Genomic DNA, 17398 nt, shown 5'->3' with positions numbered 1-17398 from the left:
AGGTGTGGCTAACTCACAATATCAGTTTTACCTAGCATATTAGTTTCAAGCTTGGCTTTTGGATATAATCAAGTTGTTTTTTGAAATTATTATTTGAGCTAGAATCACAGAACTTGTGATGCAGAGAGAAAGGTGAGGCCATTTAATACAAACCTAGTGGAATATATGAGCTCCCTCTTTATTAACCCCAAATGATGGTCATTCAGGCTTTGTTTGAGGACCTCTAGTGTTGTAGAATTCCGCAACTGAGGGGGGCGTGCCACCTGTGCATCACAGTGCAGTGACCCAAACCCTACAGAACATGCCCGACAAAGACCTCATTCTGCAATCACCGATCCATGAATTCTTTGATTTGGGGTGTGTGCCGGTTTGAGAGGATGTATATCCCCTAGAAAAGCCATGTTTTAATCCTAATCCCATTTTGTAAAGGCAGCCATTTCTTCTAATCCCTATTCGGTACTGTATGTTGGAAACTGTAATTAAATCATCTTCCTTGAGATATGACTCAATCAAGAGTGGTTGTTAAACTGGATTAGGTGAAGACGTGTCTCCGCCCATTCAGGTGGGTCTTGATTGGTTTTACCAGAATCCTTTAAAAGAAGAAGCACTTTGGAAAAAGTCAGAGAACAGCAAGACAGAAAGTCACAAGAATCTGAGAGAGTAGAGAATGCCACAGCATCACAAAGCAGAGAGTCCACCAGCCAGCGACTTTTGGAGATGAAGGAAAATGCTTCCCGGGGAGCGGGAGAGGAAGCTCACAGATGGCACAGTGTTTGCCATGTGCCCTTCCAGCCAAGAAAAAAACCCTGACTGTGTCCACCATGTGCCTTTCCAGATGAGAGAGACGCCCTGACCGTGTTCACCATGTGCCCTTCCACTTGAGCAAGAAAGCCTGAACTTCATCGGCCTCCTTGAATCAAGATATCTTTCCCTGGATGCCTTAGATTGGACATTTCTATAGACTTGCTTTAATTGGGACATTTCCACAGCCTAAAAGCTGTTCACTTGCAACTTATTAAGTCCCCCTTTTAAAAAGCCATTCCATTTCTGATATATTGCATTCTGGCAGCTAGCAAACTAGAACAGGGTGTTGGACCAGTTATAAACTAACCTAACAATAGTATTATCAAGCTGATGCTACCCCATCTTCTCCAAGTTTATAATCCATTCATTTAATCTTTCAACAAACACACATTGAACACCTCTGAGTGTCAGTGGATAAAAAATGTTAGGAATCAACAAAGAATAAGATGTGGTCTGTACTTTCTTCTCCCTTACAGTCTAGTAAAGGGAGACAGATGCAAACCAACTAAGTTAAAATGCCAAATGGGTGCTAGTAACCGAGTGCCACTCTCCTCCCTGCTGTGGATTGGAGAAGACTTTATGGAGGTGGTTAAATAATTTGCTTATGGATCTTGAAGGACTAATAGGAGAAGGAATCTGAGGGCTGTGCAGACCTTCATGAGATACTTTGACAAATCCAAATATACTAAAACTCTAGCATTTTCTTGATCTGAAAGCCTACCAAACCTTTCACAGTATCAAATTTGTTCAGTCTGATGTAACCTGTTCATAAACCCATTCTGGACCTCAAGAATCAACAAGTCCTTCTCTGTGAAATGCTCACAAACCATTCTGTGAGAGATTAATTTTAGATACTGATGTAAGATTCATTAGCAAGTCACTTATGGTATGGAATCCACATTCTTCAGTCACATACTTTTTTAAAACCTCTAGTGATGATTTGGTACTTTAAAATCTCTCATATGTTTACAGGGTATAGTTTTGACATATTAGAGGATTTGAATTATAAATTCATGATTTCCAATGATAATAGAAGCACATCGCTGTGTATTTGCTTTCATTGCCTATTATTGGCCACCACTATCACTTATTTGATGTCAGATTCTTGTTATGAAGCATTAATCCCCAATTGTGATTTTTTAAATAAAATAATTACGATCGTATTATCAGTAAATAATGATTCACATTAGGAAGCTGGTTTTAAGTTTTCTTTGCAATATGCTTGATTGCTAGTAACAGAATACTCAACTCAATCCCATTAACTGACTTAAGAAGAAAAAGTCAGAGACACTGGCTTCAGATATGACTTGTTCTTGAAACTCACAGATACTACCAAGACCCAGTTTGTACCTCTTCCTTTCTTGCCTCCATGTTCTCAAGTTTTGTCTCCACTTTTAGTAATCTCTTTGTTTGGGATTCCCAGAGAGCTACCAACAGCACCAGAGTTACTGCCCCTTCATTCAACAGCAGCAGGCAAAGAGATGGTCTGCTTTCCTGGCACTTTGAGCAAAGTCTCAGAACTGCGTTTTAGCCCTCACTGGCCTGGGTTCTCCATTCCCAACTTCGTCACTGTGTCAGAGGTGGGATATGTTAACTGTCTTCAACCAATCAGGGCCCACCATTGGAACTGTAGGAGAGCTCACACCTACACAATTCACACAATTAGGGAAATTTGTATAATTTGAGAAGGAGGAAGATTGGAATGGATGCTGAAGAGGCAACCACAAATGTCTGACATGGAAATTTAGAAGTCTAAGAAACTTAGAAATCAACTCCCTCAGTATTTTATATAAAGTAGAGTGCTCATGAATTTATTCATTCATCCAGCAAACACATATTAAGTCTCTGCCTCAAGTTGGACCCCCAAAAAATGAAAGCATTGGTTGCAGTGTCCTAATAGAAAAGCAGGTTTCAAGTTCACTTAAAAAGAAAAAAAGCCATGTTCAACTATAAGCCAGAACTGTGTGAGCTGGATGCCCTGAGCAGACAAGTTCAAAAACCAACCACCATGGGTATACTCTGAAAGACTTTATTTTTTAAGAGGCCAAGTGCCAATTAGGTGGCAGATGCTACTGCTGACAGCTCTCCCCAGAGATGCTCCCGGGCAGTAGGTCAAGCTGTCACAGCTTGTGCCTGTTTTCCTAAAGCAGCACATCAGAATCACCTGGGGAAAGATTTCTCATCATGATTTCACAGCCCCACCCCAGATCTCTGAATCAGAAAAGTAGGGAGATCTGCATTTTATCAACACCCCCTCCAGGTTTTCCTATGCACACTTATGTTTGAGACCCCTTAGTTTGATGCTCCATAAGCCTTATCTCAGGTTTTTCACAACTGGTGCCATTAGACAAGAGACGGTCAAAACTCTGTTAAGACTTGGTGTTCTGTTAGCAAGGCAAGGCCTGAAGATGGCCTGATGAAATGTGTGGTTAAGCCAAAGAAGACCTCAAAAGCTCCTCCAGCCTATTCATAGCCATGATTTTGTCCAAGAAAGCTGGAAAGACATGAACAGTGAGAAGACGTGGCGCCGGCTGTGTCACAGTCCGACGACCAGTTGTGGCTCCTGGCTGTGTGTGACGCTTTTAGGGAGAAGTGGGCCCTTAGAGGCTGTCCTCTCCAGCTTCAGTGGGTCTGGAGTGGGTTTCCAGTTCATGTCGGCCGTGGGCTTTCACACAGATGACAGATGCCATCCGCAGGCAACAGGTTGATTTTGTTTACAGAGGGAGGGTGGGACAAGCTTTCTAATTAAGAAAAAGTGAATTCTGGGTCCCTCTGTCTGCTTTAGATTTCTTAGTGAGAAGGCAATCTCCTTCTCTACATCCATTTCTCCCAGCAGCCACCAGTCCTGCTAAACAGCTTTTCTGGCACTAAGAATTTTCTCATGTTCTCTTGAGACCCCAGGTGTGGGGAGTGCCTGGGACATATATAGGACATACTGCTGTTGAAGCGGATTCCATCACGTCTCTTCTCTGTCTGTAGAACCACCTCAAGAAGTGACACACATTATTGCATTTTGCGCATAACGGGTTTGGTGAACAATAGAAATTCAAGAAGTGACAGTTTTCAGATGGTGTGGCAGGTTTCAGTTAAATTAAACCTGTTGCAGAGGTTTTTTCCGTGGATGTCTGTTTTGTTATAGCTAACCTTGAAAAGGACGGGCTTGGGCCCTGACTCAAGACTTAGGTAGGAGATAGGGCCCACTGTTTATATTGCTATCACTGCATTCCATTGCCATCTCATTATCTTTATAGACAGACACATAATCCAGATGGCAAATAGGCCTCTGTGCCCATTTGCTGACTTCCGGGGCTCAGAATAGCCCAGAGCAGGTGTCGCGGATTCTGGGACCTGCTCACTGAGAAATAGCCATGGGTTAATGTTGCCTGCCACCAGGGGACCAGGAAGAAGGAGTGTTGTCCCTGGCTTATTTTCCAAATTGCCCCTGGCTCAAACTGTTCCTAGTTGTAAGATTTGTGAACTGTTGTGTTTCTCTTTACTAGAGCTCATTGGGTCCCTGGAGGAGACAGGATTTAGCCTCTTGATACCGAACAGAAACTAAACTGGCCAGAGATGTTTCTTTACCTATATCCTCTGTTTTTGGGAATGGCATCTCCATTTCCCAGTCTTTCAGGGTTCTTCCCTCCATACAGTTAAACAAGTAAGCAAGTCCTGTCTGTCTTCCTTTGCAATCACCTGGGCCTTCTCCTCTGCATTCCCACCAGGCTACCTTAACTCAGACCTTCATGATTCCTTTCGTGTACAACTGAGGTAATCTCTCTGGGTTCCCTGTCTCCAAGCTTCCCTGACTCTGATTCTTCAAAAGGACAGTAGTCTGCACTCCTGGATGTGCCTTAGAATGTCCTGAAAGCTCTAAAAAGAACAGATTTCAGAAGCTCTTGCCAGCCTGAGGGGGTCAGCATTGCCAGGGTGGTGTCTGGGGATCTGTGTTTTCTAAGAGCTCCTCAGTGGTTCTCCTGCAGCCAGCCCCACAGGGGTCACGCCACCATCGGCTTCAGGAAACCTCTGGGCGAGAGTGAAAAAACACAGGCTTTGGGATCTGCAAATCTAGGCTTTGAGTCTTGATTTATCGTATTATCTGTATGACCTTGAGCAAGATTCTTCAAAGCCCAGCATCTCCATCATTTTGTCAGTGAAGGGAAGTAATGACTACCTTGGAAGCTCACTGGGAAGAGAAAACGAGAAGCTGCATGTCAGGAGTTAGGCATGTAATTGGTATCCAGAAAATGCTGCTTTCTGTTATTCTGCTGAGTCTTATTTTATTTACCTTTATCATCCTCCATTTTCAAAATACACCACTCCCTCCCCATTACAGACAGAGTGACCTTCCAGGTTCCTTGGCATGGCGTTGAAGATCCGGATGGATATTCCCCTCCCGCATGCTCATTCTTGGCTTGACAGCCGTATTGGACTACTTCTCAGTCAGTCCATCCATAGTGGGTTGAACGGCATCTCCCCAAAATCCATGTCCCCCCAGAACCTCAGAATGTGATCATGTTTGGGAATAGTATCTTTGCAGATAAAATCAGTTAAGTTAAAAAGAGGTCAAACTGGATTGGGGGAGGGCGCTAAGCCCAATATGACTGCTGTCCATAAAGGAGAGGGAAATTTGGCCACAGAGACACAGACGTAGAAGGAGAGCAGCCAGTGAAGGTGGAGGCAGAGAGTGGAGGGATGCTGCCGCAAGCCAAGGATTGTCAGGGGCTACCAGAAGCTGAAAGAGGTGAGGAAGAATCGTCTCCTTGAGGCTTCAGAGGGAGCACAGCCCCACTAACAACTCGAATTCAGACTTGTAGCCTGCAGAATTGTGGTAGACTGCATTTCTGTTGTTAGAAGTCACTCAGTTTGTGGTACTTTGCTATGTGCCCTTAGAAATGAAAACACCGTCATTCCCTATCCCTGCTTCAGCTCTTAATCCATCTGTAACCCCCTGTCCCTTCTTTAACTGTTCAAACCCCTCAGGTCCTTCAAGGTCAACTCCTGGCCCCTCCCCTCTAGAAGACATCCAGACCATGTGAATTACAGTGGGCTGCTTCCTCCTCTTCCACTTATTCAAGCACTTGGCCTACCTGGTTTTGTGTGCCCACAGATATCTCCCTCACTGGGTCAGTCTCCTAGAAGGCAAGGAGGGTGATCTATGGACAGTTAAGACTCAGTCGTTCTTTCACCAGATATGCATTAAGCACCTACTGTGTGCCAAGCATTATTCTAGGTATGGGGGACAGAACCGTGTCCCTGTCCTTGGAGGGCTTATGTTTTAATCTAGGAGGACAATGCACAAAGTAAATAAGTAAAATACAAGTGTGTTATGGTGATGAGTGCTGTGAAGAAAAAAAATGCAGTGTAAAGGAATGGAACGAAAGGGAGGAATTTCATCCAGACTGGTCAGAGAAAGCCTCTCTCGTAAGACAAGATTTGAGCAGAGACCTGAATGAAGGCAGGGAGGGGGGCATAAGGATATCTGCGAGAAGATAAGTCCAGGTGATCGTAACAGCAAGTGTGAAGGCCCTGAGGCATAGGCAAAATAAACCAGGAATTTGAAATCAGAAGGATAACTTAGCCGTATGCCGTGGAGCAAATATTTAACTGCTCTGCCTTTGTTTCCTCTTTTGAAAAAGGGAATATTACTGATACAGATTTTTCTGGGTTCTTGTGAATATTCAGTAAAATATTTCCAGCACATGGCAGACACTCAATATGCTGGTCCTCTTCTTTTCTCCCTTTCTCTCCTTTCATTTCAAAGCCTCCATGAAACACGGACTGTGGTATCTGATGCATAGCAGATGCTCATGTATTTGCTGATCTGAATTGCAAAGGAGCCCTGTTTTTGTTTCCTGGTTACTAAAGCAAATACCATACAATGGGTTGACTTAACAAGAGGAATTTATTGACTCCTGGTTTTGAGGCTAGGAGAAGTTCAAGACTGAGGTGTCAGCAAGGTGATGCTTTCGCCCTGAGGACTGAGGCATTCTGGGACTGGCTGTCTGCAATCCTTAGGATTCCTTGGCTTTTCTGTCATATGGTACTTTCCTCTCCTTTCTCTTGGAAAGTTCTGTTGATTTCCAGCTTCTCGCTTCTCATGGCTTTCTCTCTCCGGCTTTCTACATAGACCTTCAGTAATAGGACTGACCCATCCTGATGCAATTGGGCTGCATCTTAACTAAAAATAGTGCATCTTCTAGAGGTCCTGTTTACAGTGGGTTCACACCCACAGGGATGGATTAAAACTAAGAACGTGTTTTTCTGGAGTGCATCACTCCAAGTCACCACAACTGCTTGAGTAGAAATGTTTCTCACTATTAGTAGGTGTTCTTCCTTTTCCACCACCAAGGGAGATGTTGAGAATGGTGTTCACAAAACCGTTCTAGTCGTGCATGCTGCATGTGACAGTTAGCGTCAACGGGGTGTTGGCAATGGGGAAGGAACAGTGGACAGCCTCCTCTTCGTGTGGGTCTGCAGTTCCCTCTAGATCTAAAACTAAAGGCTACTCTCGGCGATGGCTCCTCTTCTTCTGCTTATACCTATTAGCAGCTGAAAAAGAGCTTGGTAGGTATCGGCATTGATTCGAAAGTAATAAAGGCACTTCATGCCACCTCCTTTGTGACTTCAGGAGGCTGTGGGCAGGACTGGAATAATCAGTGAAATGGTCACAATTATTAATAGCTGGGGTTCATTTTCTCATTGATGTGCCTCAATAACCAGGGCACTGCAAGCATTTTACAAGGGCACGGTCTGATTTCTTTCATTGCCACTGCCTTATTTCACCACATCTTAGTTGAGGTGTCTCAATAGCCTTCTTACCAATCACCCTGATTATTGTTGTGCCTTCTGTCTGCGAGGGCAGCCCTCCAGAGGTTTCCAGGATAACATCCAAGCCTGACCTCAAGAATTGGTCAGACTGCCTGTGCTGCTGCCACATCGAGCAACTTGCCCTCCCTGGCGATTGCTCTGCTCTTTCTCTCCAGGTTCTTTGCACATGTTTGTCCCCTGCCTGGAATGTTCTCTCCCTTTCCAATTCTCTATGATTAATCATTCAACTCTCCTTCATGTTTTTTGTTTTACAAGGAGTCTTCTTTGATCCTACCTCTTGTAGTCATTTCGTTTTCTCTTTTTGAATAAGCAGCACATACATATAATTCAACAGTCAAAGCAATATAAGTTCTACATTGAGGAGTCTTTCTCCCACTTCTGTCCTTGTCTGGCCCACTTTCTCTATCCCTAAAGATAATTGATTTTGTTACTCCCTTATGTATCCTTCCAGAGTTGCAAGCAAAAATGGACATATATTATTATTATTTTACTCCCTTTCTTAAAATGAAAGTATACACATACACATCTTGCTTTTTTTCACTTAACAGAATATCCTGGAGATCTTTCTATGTCAATAGAGAGAAATCCTTTGATCTTTATTACAAGGGCATGATATTCTATTGGTAGTTGTACCATAGTTCAGTTAACCACCCCCCTCTGATGGGTATTTGTAACCCACTGTCTTGAGTAGGTGATACTTCACCAGCTTCTATACTTCCTGCACTATTTCATAAAGATATTTCTAACCTGTCTCCCCCAGAAGTCAATAGGATCCTAGAAAGTAGAAGCTATGGGTATATTTGTGTTTATATTGCCAGCTCCTCAACAAATATTGGGGATACAAGACTAAGAAAAAAATATATGATCCTTACCTCACAAACTTATTGCAGTGGGGAGAGAGAACATTGTTTTCAAAACTCCCCCTAGAAATACAGAATTATAATTGTGATAGTGATATGAAGGATAGTACACAGAATTTTGAGATCATAAAAGAGAGTCATTTCTTCTAATCTGGAATAGAAGAGGTCAAAAAAGACTCCTACATGCAGTTGCTGTTCAAATTGAGGTCAAGAAGATGAGGGATAGATCACTAGAGGGAAGGGGGAGAGGAAGAGGACCCCACAGAGAGAAGGAATAGCATGTGCAAAGACCCCAGGATTGAAGGGAGAACTGTTCATTTAGGAGAGGAAGAGGAGGTCAATGTGGCTGGAGCAGAGAGCCTGACTCATCGTGAAGTTGTAGAGGTGGGCAGAGATAAGACCAGGCAGGGTTGTGGAGCCATGTTGGAGACTTTGGTCTTAATCCAAATGGTGGTGGGAGACCATGACGGCTTTTAAGAAGGGGGAATTGATGTTTTAAAACAGTCACTCTTGCTGCCAGATGGAGACCAGCCTGGAGAGCGGCAAGATCCACAGCTTAGACTAGAGTATTAGTGGTAGAGATGAGAGAAATGGACAGAAGCAAAATATTTTTACAAGCCTGATGATGAACTGGCCATACTTGATGAAGGTGAAATAGGTGTTATGGATGACCTCTAGGATGCCAGATTGTGAAACAACATGGATGGTGGCTCTTTCACTGATATTAAGAACGCTGGGAGAGATCCAGATTTGGAGGAAAAGATCCTAAGTTCAAATTTTAGCATGTTGAAATCGAGGTCCTTTTGAGAAATTCAGGAAGAAATCTCTAGGGGGCAGTTAGATAGAAAGCCTGGAGCTTAGAGGAGAGTTCTGAGTGGGGCTGTGGGAGTCCTTAGTGTGTAGGTAATAAGTGAAGTGTTAGATGTGAAAGAGGATAGAGTGAGATCCTGAAGAGAGTCTAGGACAAGCCTTGGGTATCTCCAAAGCTTAATGGTTAGGAAAAGGAGGGGGCATCAGCAATGGAGAAAGGAAAGAGGAAGCCAAGATAGAAGGAAGAAAAACAGGAAAAGGGGGTGCCATGGAAACCAGTGGAAATGCATAGTACGATGCATTTAGTACTAATGCATAGTACTAAGTAATATGGGCCAGCTGACGATGATCTACTGTGCAAGGCAGCTCCTCTTTCCTCCACCCAGTGCCACCGTCTAGATTTTGGTCCATTCGAATCTGCAGGCTTTCTCCATAGGGAGACAAATGTGTAGAGGTTTTCCTTTAATCTGTCTGTCATTTTTGATGTCCTTCTGAGCTGAAAGACTATGTTGAGCTCTGCTTTTCTTCCCTTTCATATGCGGGGAGCGTTGACCTTAAATAACACGTGCATCATGGTTATTATAGGAAGCATAAGCTAGAAATGTAATACATTGCAATATCTGTAAGAGGCTTAGATGGTTTCTTCTCTGTGTTAAAGCTGGGGACTCTACATTTAATTGGGCAAGAAAATAACCATGTTGAGCTGAAGGCATTGGAGAGCCGTAATTACATAATACGTTCCATTATTTTCAACTGTTTCCATGTGACCATGTGTCCTTGAATTAAAATTTCTTTTTTAAATTTTTAAAACTTAAGGATAAATCAGATGTTTTTGCTTATCTTATTACATTTTCTAGAAAGACTTTATATGATTAACTTTTTAACTTCTTGTAGATCTATTCTATCTAAAATTAATTTTTCCTTCCTCAAGATTCTGAAGCTAACATCAATTTGGTGTATTTTCAATGTCTGTTTCATGAAAGCAGAACCCAAAGGTACCTGCACAGTGTAGCTTTCCCTCTAAGAGAAGCAGACTAACTAAACAACAGAAAAATCACACTTTTTAGTCTGAAAAATCATAAATAATAGCCTGACAGATTGTATTTCGGTATACATTCACCTGCTTTCCTCCATGCCCAAGCCTGAAAGACTATCTTTAAAACAGGTTAAAAGACAGTTATCATTATTTGAGATATATATGAATATGAGCCCATAATCTAGGAATAACGATGGAGGGAGAATAGTTAAATGGATGCGAATCCAGGTGACATATGGAAAAAAAACAGAACACTGAAAAGAGAAATGACTTGGTGTTTAATTCACTCGTAGATTCAGTTGTGTCTCTGTGCATAACTGTAATATTCCAGAGAATGACACTCATCTTCTAATGCCAATCTTTCCCTGGTATGTCAAGAAATATCAGCATTTAAATTCAGAAATCCTATTATACTATCTCACTACTTGCACTACTTACAAGGAGAATTTCATCTTTAAAATATTCAGAAGAATTTCAGTCATATCTAGTCTTCCAAGAAAGCCCTGAAATGAACAATGCCAGTAACAATTACGGAACTAAATTGGCCTTATAAGAATGAAAAAATCAATTTTTCCAGTTTACATTCACAGTGACTAATTTCCATATAAATGATCTGACTATCCAGTCTAAAAATGTGCCTGCATCTTCTTTTTTTGGTTTGTTTTAAGTATTTGTAGTTTTTGAGATGTACTGAGGTGGAAATATTTGAAGGCATGTTGTTCTGTGTTGCAGTTTTCTAATTATAATTTTCTTTTTTCTTTTTGGCAGTGTATCAGTTACAGCAAGAGGCACCTCGTCCCAAGAGGATTATTTGTCCTCGGGAGGTCAGTACTCAGCTCTTTCCAATACACCTTGTTAAATATGATGAATTGTCAGCACTATGTTAATATTTGAGGACTTTCAGGTTTTCCAGGAGTTGACTTCTATCAACATTTGTTAGGATGGCACCAGATGTAACATCTGAATAATGTGTATTTTGAAACCAGCTATTATTTTAAGAATACTGACAAACTAAGTTGGATCAGATGTCTCATGCCCATTGCAGAGGCAAATTGAGCATTCTTTCTGAATCCCCCAAATGTATATTCTACTTGTTTTCCATGTTTTTTGTAAAATGTTTTAACTATGAAATATTTCATACAGAGACAGTACAGAGAATAAGTATCCAAGAATTCTCAGCACTCATATTTGCTATATTTACTTGATATTGGAAAAGAGCCCCACCAAAAAAAGTGATTGTTTTTATTCTTGAAGATAAGCTTAAAAATATATTAACTCATAAAAATGCTTACCAGCCTCCAGAACTTTCCCTAACCCTCTTTCATTAATCAGGTGTCTTATCGCCAGGGATACCAACAAGCTTTGAAAAGGAAGACTAAGGCTCTATTTTTCCTTTTTATTCAGACCAGTTTTTTAAATAGCCAAACTAATATGCCTCAAGTTGAACACCCATGGGCTCTAACTTATTTTTGTTATTATTACTTTGATTAAATATGGAGTAGCAAATATCTTTGAAAGCATCATGTCTGCCTTATCAAAGGGAAAAGACTTCAATTCCCACACTCTTGAGATGTATGCTTGAACATTGGTACTCTCTGCTTGATTGACTGGATTTGGTTTTGAACCTGTCTCAAAGACTTAGGTAATGCGCATATCCACACACAGACCAGACCCACTGATTTGAATAAATTTTTCTACATAAACTTTATTTCTGTTTAAGGGCATTGAACTACATTGAGTAATCTTAATTTTAAATCAGAATTGACTCTCTCATCTCAGGAATGTGGCCTGAGATTAGAAAATACCTGATCCTTAAAGAAAAATCCAGGATGAGTCAAATCTGTGTCTAGACACAAATCTGTGCCAAAAAGAAAAAAGAAAAGTGTAATTAGAAAACTGCAACACAGAACAACATGCCTTCAAATATTTCTACCTAAGTACATCTCAATAACTACAAATATTTATAAATAATAATAAATAATATTATTAATTAATAAAAAGTGGCCAGACATTGTTATGGCTCAGTCAGCCCCAGCGAGGCCCATCCCAAACACTGTATGCAACATGAGATCCACAGAAGCCACATTCTCCAAGATTCTTTAGCCTTGGCTGTCAAATGACAACATAAACAGGTTCTCCTATAATAATTCTAATAAAGGTCTCTCAAATTAAAAAAAAAGGGGGGGGATGGCCATACACAATCAGGTACCAACTCTTGAAATCCAAGGAGTGAGTATATATTCATTCTTTGGTTTATTTATCAGCAAATAAATATCACTATCAAGTTCTACTCTGTACTGCCTTGATCTCAGTGTTGGGAATACTGTAAAGAACTTGCATATTGGCATTTTGTATAGCATATTAAGAGAAAGAAATAATGTAAAGATATATTTAAGACTTCACCTGTGATAAGTTCACTGGCAGAGTTCTCACCTGCCAGGCTGGAGACTTGGGTTCAATTCCTGGTGCCTGCCCATGTTAAAAAAAAAAAAAAAAAAAGAGAGATTCTTTGTTTCTCAAAATCCTTTGAATCATGTCAATTTTCCCTTTAAATCAGGTGTCATTTTAAGTAGTGAAGATACAGATGAGTTCATAGAAACTCTCCCCAGGGTTCAGCTGAAACTCTGTTAGTTGAAAGTCCACCGTGTAGCTTTTCAGTGTTGCTCTTGCATCTGAGGGATATGCTGCATATGCTTTAGCAGAGCACAATCGTTTGCCACAAACCGCCACCATCTACCATAACAAAAGGATATGGGGTGGGGGCAGGATTCCCTGTCTTTGGTTCATTAATAAGTTTCACCTGGTCAATGCTTGATTTCATATGCAGCTTACATCTAGAAAGTCCACATGACATTTCTCCCCTGAAACCTAACAAGAAGTGGATATTCATCAGCTCCATTTCCTCAGCAGGTAGTGGGGTGCGGGGTGGGGCACCCAGGATGCCCATATTTGACCAGGCAGGTGTCGGGTGATAAAGGATCAAGTGTGCAGAAGGAACAGATGCTGTTTAGATAAGTGCCAGCAGGAGTAGCTTCCGTTCACTTTGTCCTCCTGTGCAGTGTTAACTGCAAATGATTCCTGCCCAAATGGCTGGGCCTCTCAGGACTTTGTCTCCTATGAGCAGAGGCTCTGCTTCCTCTTGGATGCTGGTGAAACCGGCTGCTCCTGCTAAAGACAGCATTTAGTCAGATGTCTTGTAACACACCTGCACGCTGGGGGGACATGCCTAACGAAGACAGAAAGCCTTTCAGTTTGAACGTGTGGCCAGAGAGACAAAGTTTTATTAGCACATTTACATAAAACCATAAAGGCTATTTCTTTTGAGCATTTAAGTTGTGATTTTTTTTCTCTGACTTTGCCATCTGCTTCATTAGTTAGCTGTTAACCATAACTGCTAACTTTGATACACAACCCTGATCCCCTCCTCCTAGTCTCCAATCTGTCTCCTCCCAGCCCCGCTTCCCTCGTCACTGACAGGCCTGCCCCTGGGGTAGCTCTGTCTCTGCTTCTTCACTGATGGCTAGTAACTTCCCAGGCTATTGGGAAGTGAAACCCAATAACCTCACCCAGGGTAGGAGCCTCCAGTTCATCATGGTAAATATTCGCATCAGAACACCAAGTGAAGTCCACAGTTACAGAGAAAATGATGTCCAGCAGAGAGCACTGGCATTCAAGGATACAGACCCAGAACCTGACATGAATGCATGGTTGGTATCTGCAGCCAGAAGGCAAAAATCTGAACAGGCTGGCCAAGTCCAACAAGTTTAGCAAACCCACGAGGCAGGGAAACCTCTCTACAAAGACACCTGAAACTGTTTTGAATCCTTGCTCTACCGCTTCCGAGCTACATGACATAGAGTCCACCGCTCACTCTCTCAGGGAGATTAAGGTCTAGCCTGAGGGTGAACATCTGCTTTGCAAGATTGCTGTAAAGGGGATTTATGTGTCGAGTGTCTAGTATGGCACATAATAGGTGCTCAGTTAAAGCTAATGATTCATAGCAGATTTGGGACCATTGAAGAGCAGGCTTTGAGACATTCATTAGGGATGGAGTAGGAGTGATGACAGAGTTCTCTGAATGTGCAGGCAAAAAGGCAGGGATCAGAACAGAACAAGATGCCCAGGTTAGGAATCAAGCTGCCGGGAAGAAAGAACTGAGGTTGAAGAACAGAAGGTACAAGCAGCTGAACAGCGGCTCTAGCACCAGTTAAACCAGGCAGGGTCAGTTACTGAAATAACAGTCCATTGCTTTCTTGAGATTCGTCACTGTAAATTAATATTTATTGAGCAGCCGCTGGCACCTGGTGCTCTACTGGCATTTCCTGAGTGCACCTTGCCAGGAGATTCAAAACATCTTTGCTGTGCAAACCTCTCACTTGCCCTTTCTGTCATTTATTAGTCATTTCATAAACATTTATTAATCGCCAAATGTGTTCCTGCATGTTCTGCCAGGAACCGTGTAGCATATTGACTCCCAAATTTATGTCTCTAGCTAAGACTTCTCCCTGGGCTCCCAACACCTTGATTCATCTGCTCTCTTGACAACTTCAACAAAATGTGTGACTGGCCAACTTCAGCCTGAAGGTCAAAATAGAACTTGTTCCCAATCCATTAAATGGTAGCTCGCTCCGCACTGGACTCCTCTCTTTCTCTCCTTTACCCCTCTCTCCCATTGCATAACGAGTGTGAATTTACATCCAAATATATCACGCATTTGCCTTCTTCTCTCCATCTCCATGACCATCACGTCATTCAGGCTATCATCATTTCTTGCCTTGATTATTATAAGTCAGCAATAATCTTTCTACTTCCACTCTTGGCACCCTCCCTCCAGGCTGCATTTTCACACACATGCACATACAGTCCATTCTCCAAACAGCAACCCAAATAATCATTGTTAAATATAAATTGGGCCCTTCAGTAGCTTTCCATTGCTCATAGAATAAAACCAAAACTTCTTCCTATGCCTACAAGCTTGAGTATGCCTCTTACATTCGTCTCTACCCTGTCTGTATGATTCATCTTGAAATGCTACCTTTCAGTTCCACTAGCCTCCATTCGCATTCATCGCACAAAACAAAATGTTGCTACCAGGGGGACTTTGCGCTTGACCTTTGCCTGGAGTTCCCATCCCTAGGTTCTCTGCAGGTCCAGGTTGCAGACCGCATTTGATTCAAGAATAGGTTGATTCTTGAACCACCCATAAAATTTAGCATCTCCTCAAACCTCAGATCTTGCATCCTGTCACCCTGTTCATTCTGCTTATATATTTAATATATGTTCTAATTATCATATTGAATTATTTAACTGTTGGTTGTCTGTCTCCCTCTGGTAGAATACAAGCTGTAGAAACGTCATCTGTTTTAGTAATGGAACAGCTATAGAATTGAGCAGAGTGCAAGCATCATGGTCAGTCAGTTAATAAATAGTGGAAGGACAAATAGGAGATAGTGTAAGGAACAATTAATTCTCCAACTGTTACTAATAGCACCTCAGATTTACTCAATGCTGTTATTAGGGTTGTGAGTTGGACTTTTGGTAGTCATTAAGGTGCTTGGACACAGACTGAATTTTTTTCCTGGACTAATCCTAATTTCTTTTTGGCCTTTCCAAAAAGCCCAAACATCAATTTACTTGCATGACTAAAGTCAAATTCCACTAGAATTACCTAAAGGATGAACAATAAGTAGAAACTCTTTTGTGACTATAAATGATTGGTGTCGCTTGTCTTTTTTGAAATTGCTGTAGTGAATATGAGATTATAAAAAGCAATTTCGAAAACGGGAAATAAAATTACATGCTATTATTTCAAATTGTTCTCTATTTTTCTGCAGCTTCATTTCCTCTCTCCCTTGTTATGGAATTATCTATTTCTGGAGAATTATTTTTAAAGAAATATATGAAAATTAATTGTTGAACCAAGGCTTCTAGCATTCTTGATCAGAATCAGCTTTTGTCTTGATTGTCTGTGGTTGTGCCCGGTGTGGGTGACAGCTGCCCATATGAAATTGCAGTAACATCTCACTAGTGAATTATATTCACTTTTTAAACAGCTTGAAACCCCGCTTTTTATGCATTTCTTTTTACAAATATCTACCCACTTCACCCTCTTCTACCTTTATTTGTAAAACTGTGTTATTTTAAGCTTAAAAACATTTCATTTTATCATTATGCTTTTTAAATTTTTATTAATCCTACCTAGATTTCCACAGTCTTGTAGCTTTAGGCATTTATCTTGTATTATACATGCCTGAAACATCTTACCCAGCCAGATTGATTGACCATATCATTCTCAACTAACTCAATACACTTCTAATCACAGATTTTAAATAAACTCAGAGAGGTTTTCTACTGTTCCATTCTACTGTTCATTTATTTGTTGAATATAAATGTTTATAAATAAATTTGCATTTGGGAAATGGGAAAACTCTACTGGTTCAAGACACCTAATCAAGGTCCATCTCTAAAGTAATGAGTTTGATTCTACAAGCCACAAACAAAAATCAATCCCATTACCTTTTAATTGGCTTTTGGGTAGTAATCAGAAGGCAATTTCTTCCCTAGTGAGAAATATTTCTATTCTTTTCATCCTAGCCTTTCTCCACTGGTCTCCTTTATTTCCCCTTAATATTGTCACAACCCAGAATAAAGGTCTTTTGCATCATTATTCTTCCCAGACTCTCATCGCTCTCACTAATGCAGTCAGGCTTTTCTTTTAATGCAGTTTTGTCCAGAGCTTTGGTTTTAGACCTGCTGAAGTATAAGGGGAGAAGCTCCAAGTAAAACCAGTGTTAGAAAAAAAGATTTAGACATATGCTTGTTATGTTTTCCAAAGATAGCATCGAAAGTCTTGTACTTTTAAAAATAAAAGTTTTCTTTCACATTGACAAATGCTATGTTCTATAAAAATATACATTCCCCAAGAAAGAATTCACTCCCTTTGGGATACTTGGAATTTCTTGTAACCCAATACAGACTCTACAAGTTTGCTCCTAGAAAATATTTAGTCTTTTCCAAGGTAATATCATAAGCAGTGGGTACGGGCTCTTGAGGACAAGCT

The 17398-nt window shown here is 41.1% G+C and overlaps 1 protein-coding gene across 2 annotated transcripts in view; it reads left to right on the top strand.

Annotated features, from left to right (window-relative positions):
- CHN2 (chimerin 2) overlaps positions 1-17398 on the top strand; it is a 304362-nt gene that overhangs the window by 155290 nt on the left and 131674 nt on the right. For both annotated transcript variants that reach the window (XM_077120879.1, XM_077120885.1), the window contains exon 3: positions 11107-11162. In XM_077120879.1, the coding sequence (XP_076976994.1) occupies positions 11107-11162 (56 nt within the window). The remainder of the gene's footprint in view (positions 1-11106; positions 11163-17398) is intronic.

This window comes from Tamandua tetradactyla, chromosome 1, assembly GCF_023851605.1.
Source record: "Tamandua tetradactyla isolate mTamTet1 chromosome 1, mTamTet1.pri, whole genome shotgun sequence".
NCBI classification, from domain to species: domain Eukaryota; kingdom Metazoa; phylum Chordata; class Mammalia; order Pilosa; family Myrmecophagidae; genus Tamandua; species Tamandua tetradactyla.
This window is presented reverse-complemented; position numbering and strand designations above follow the sequence as displayed.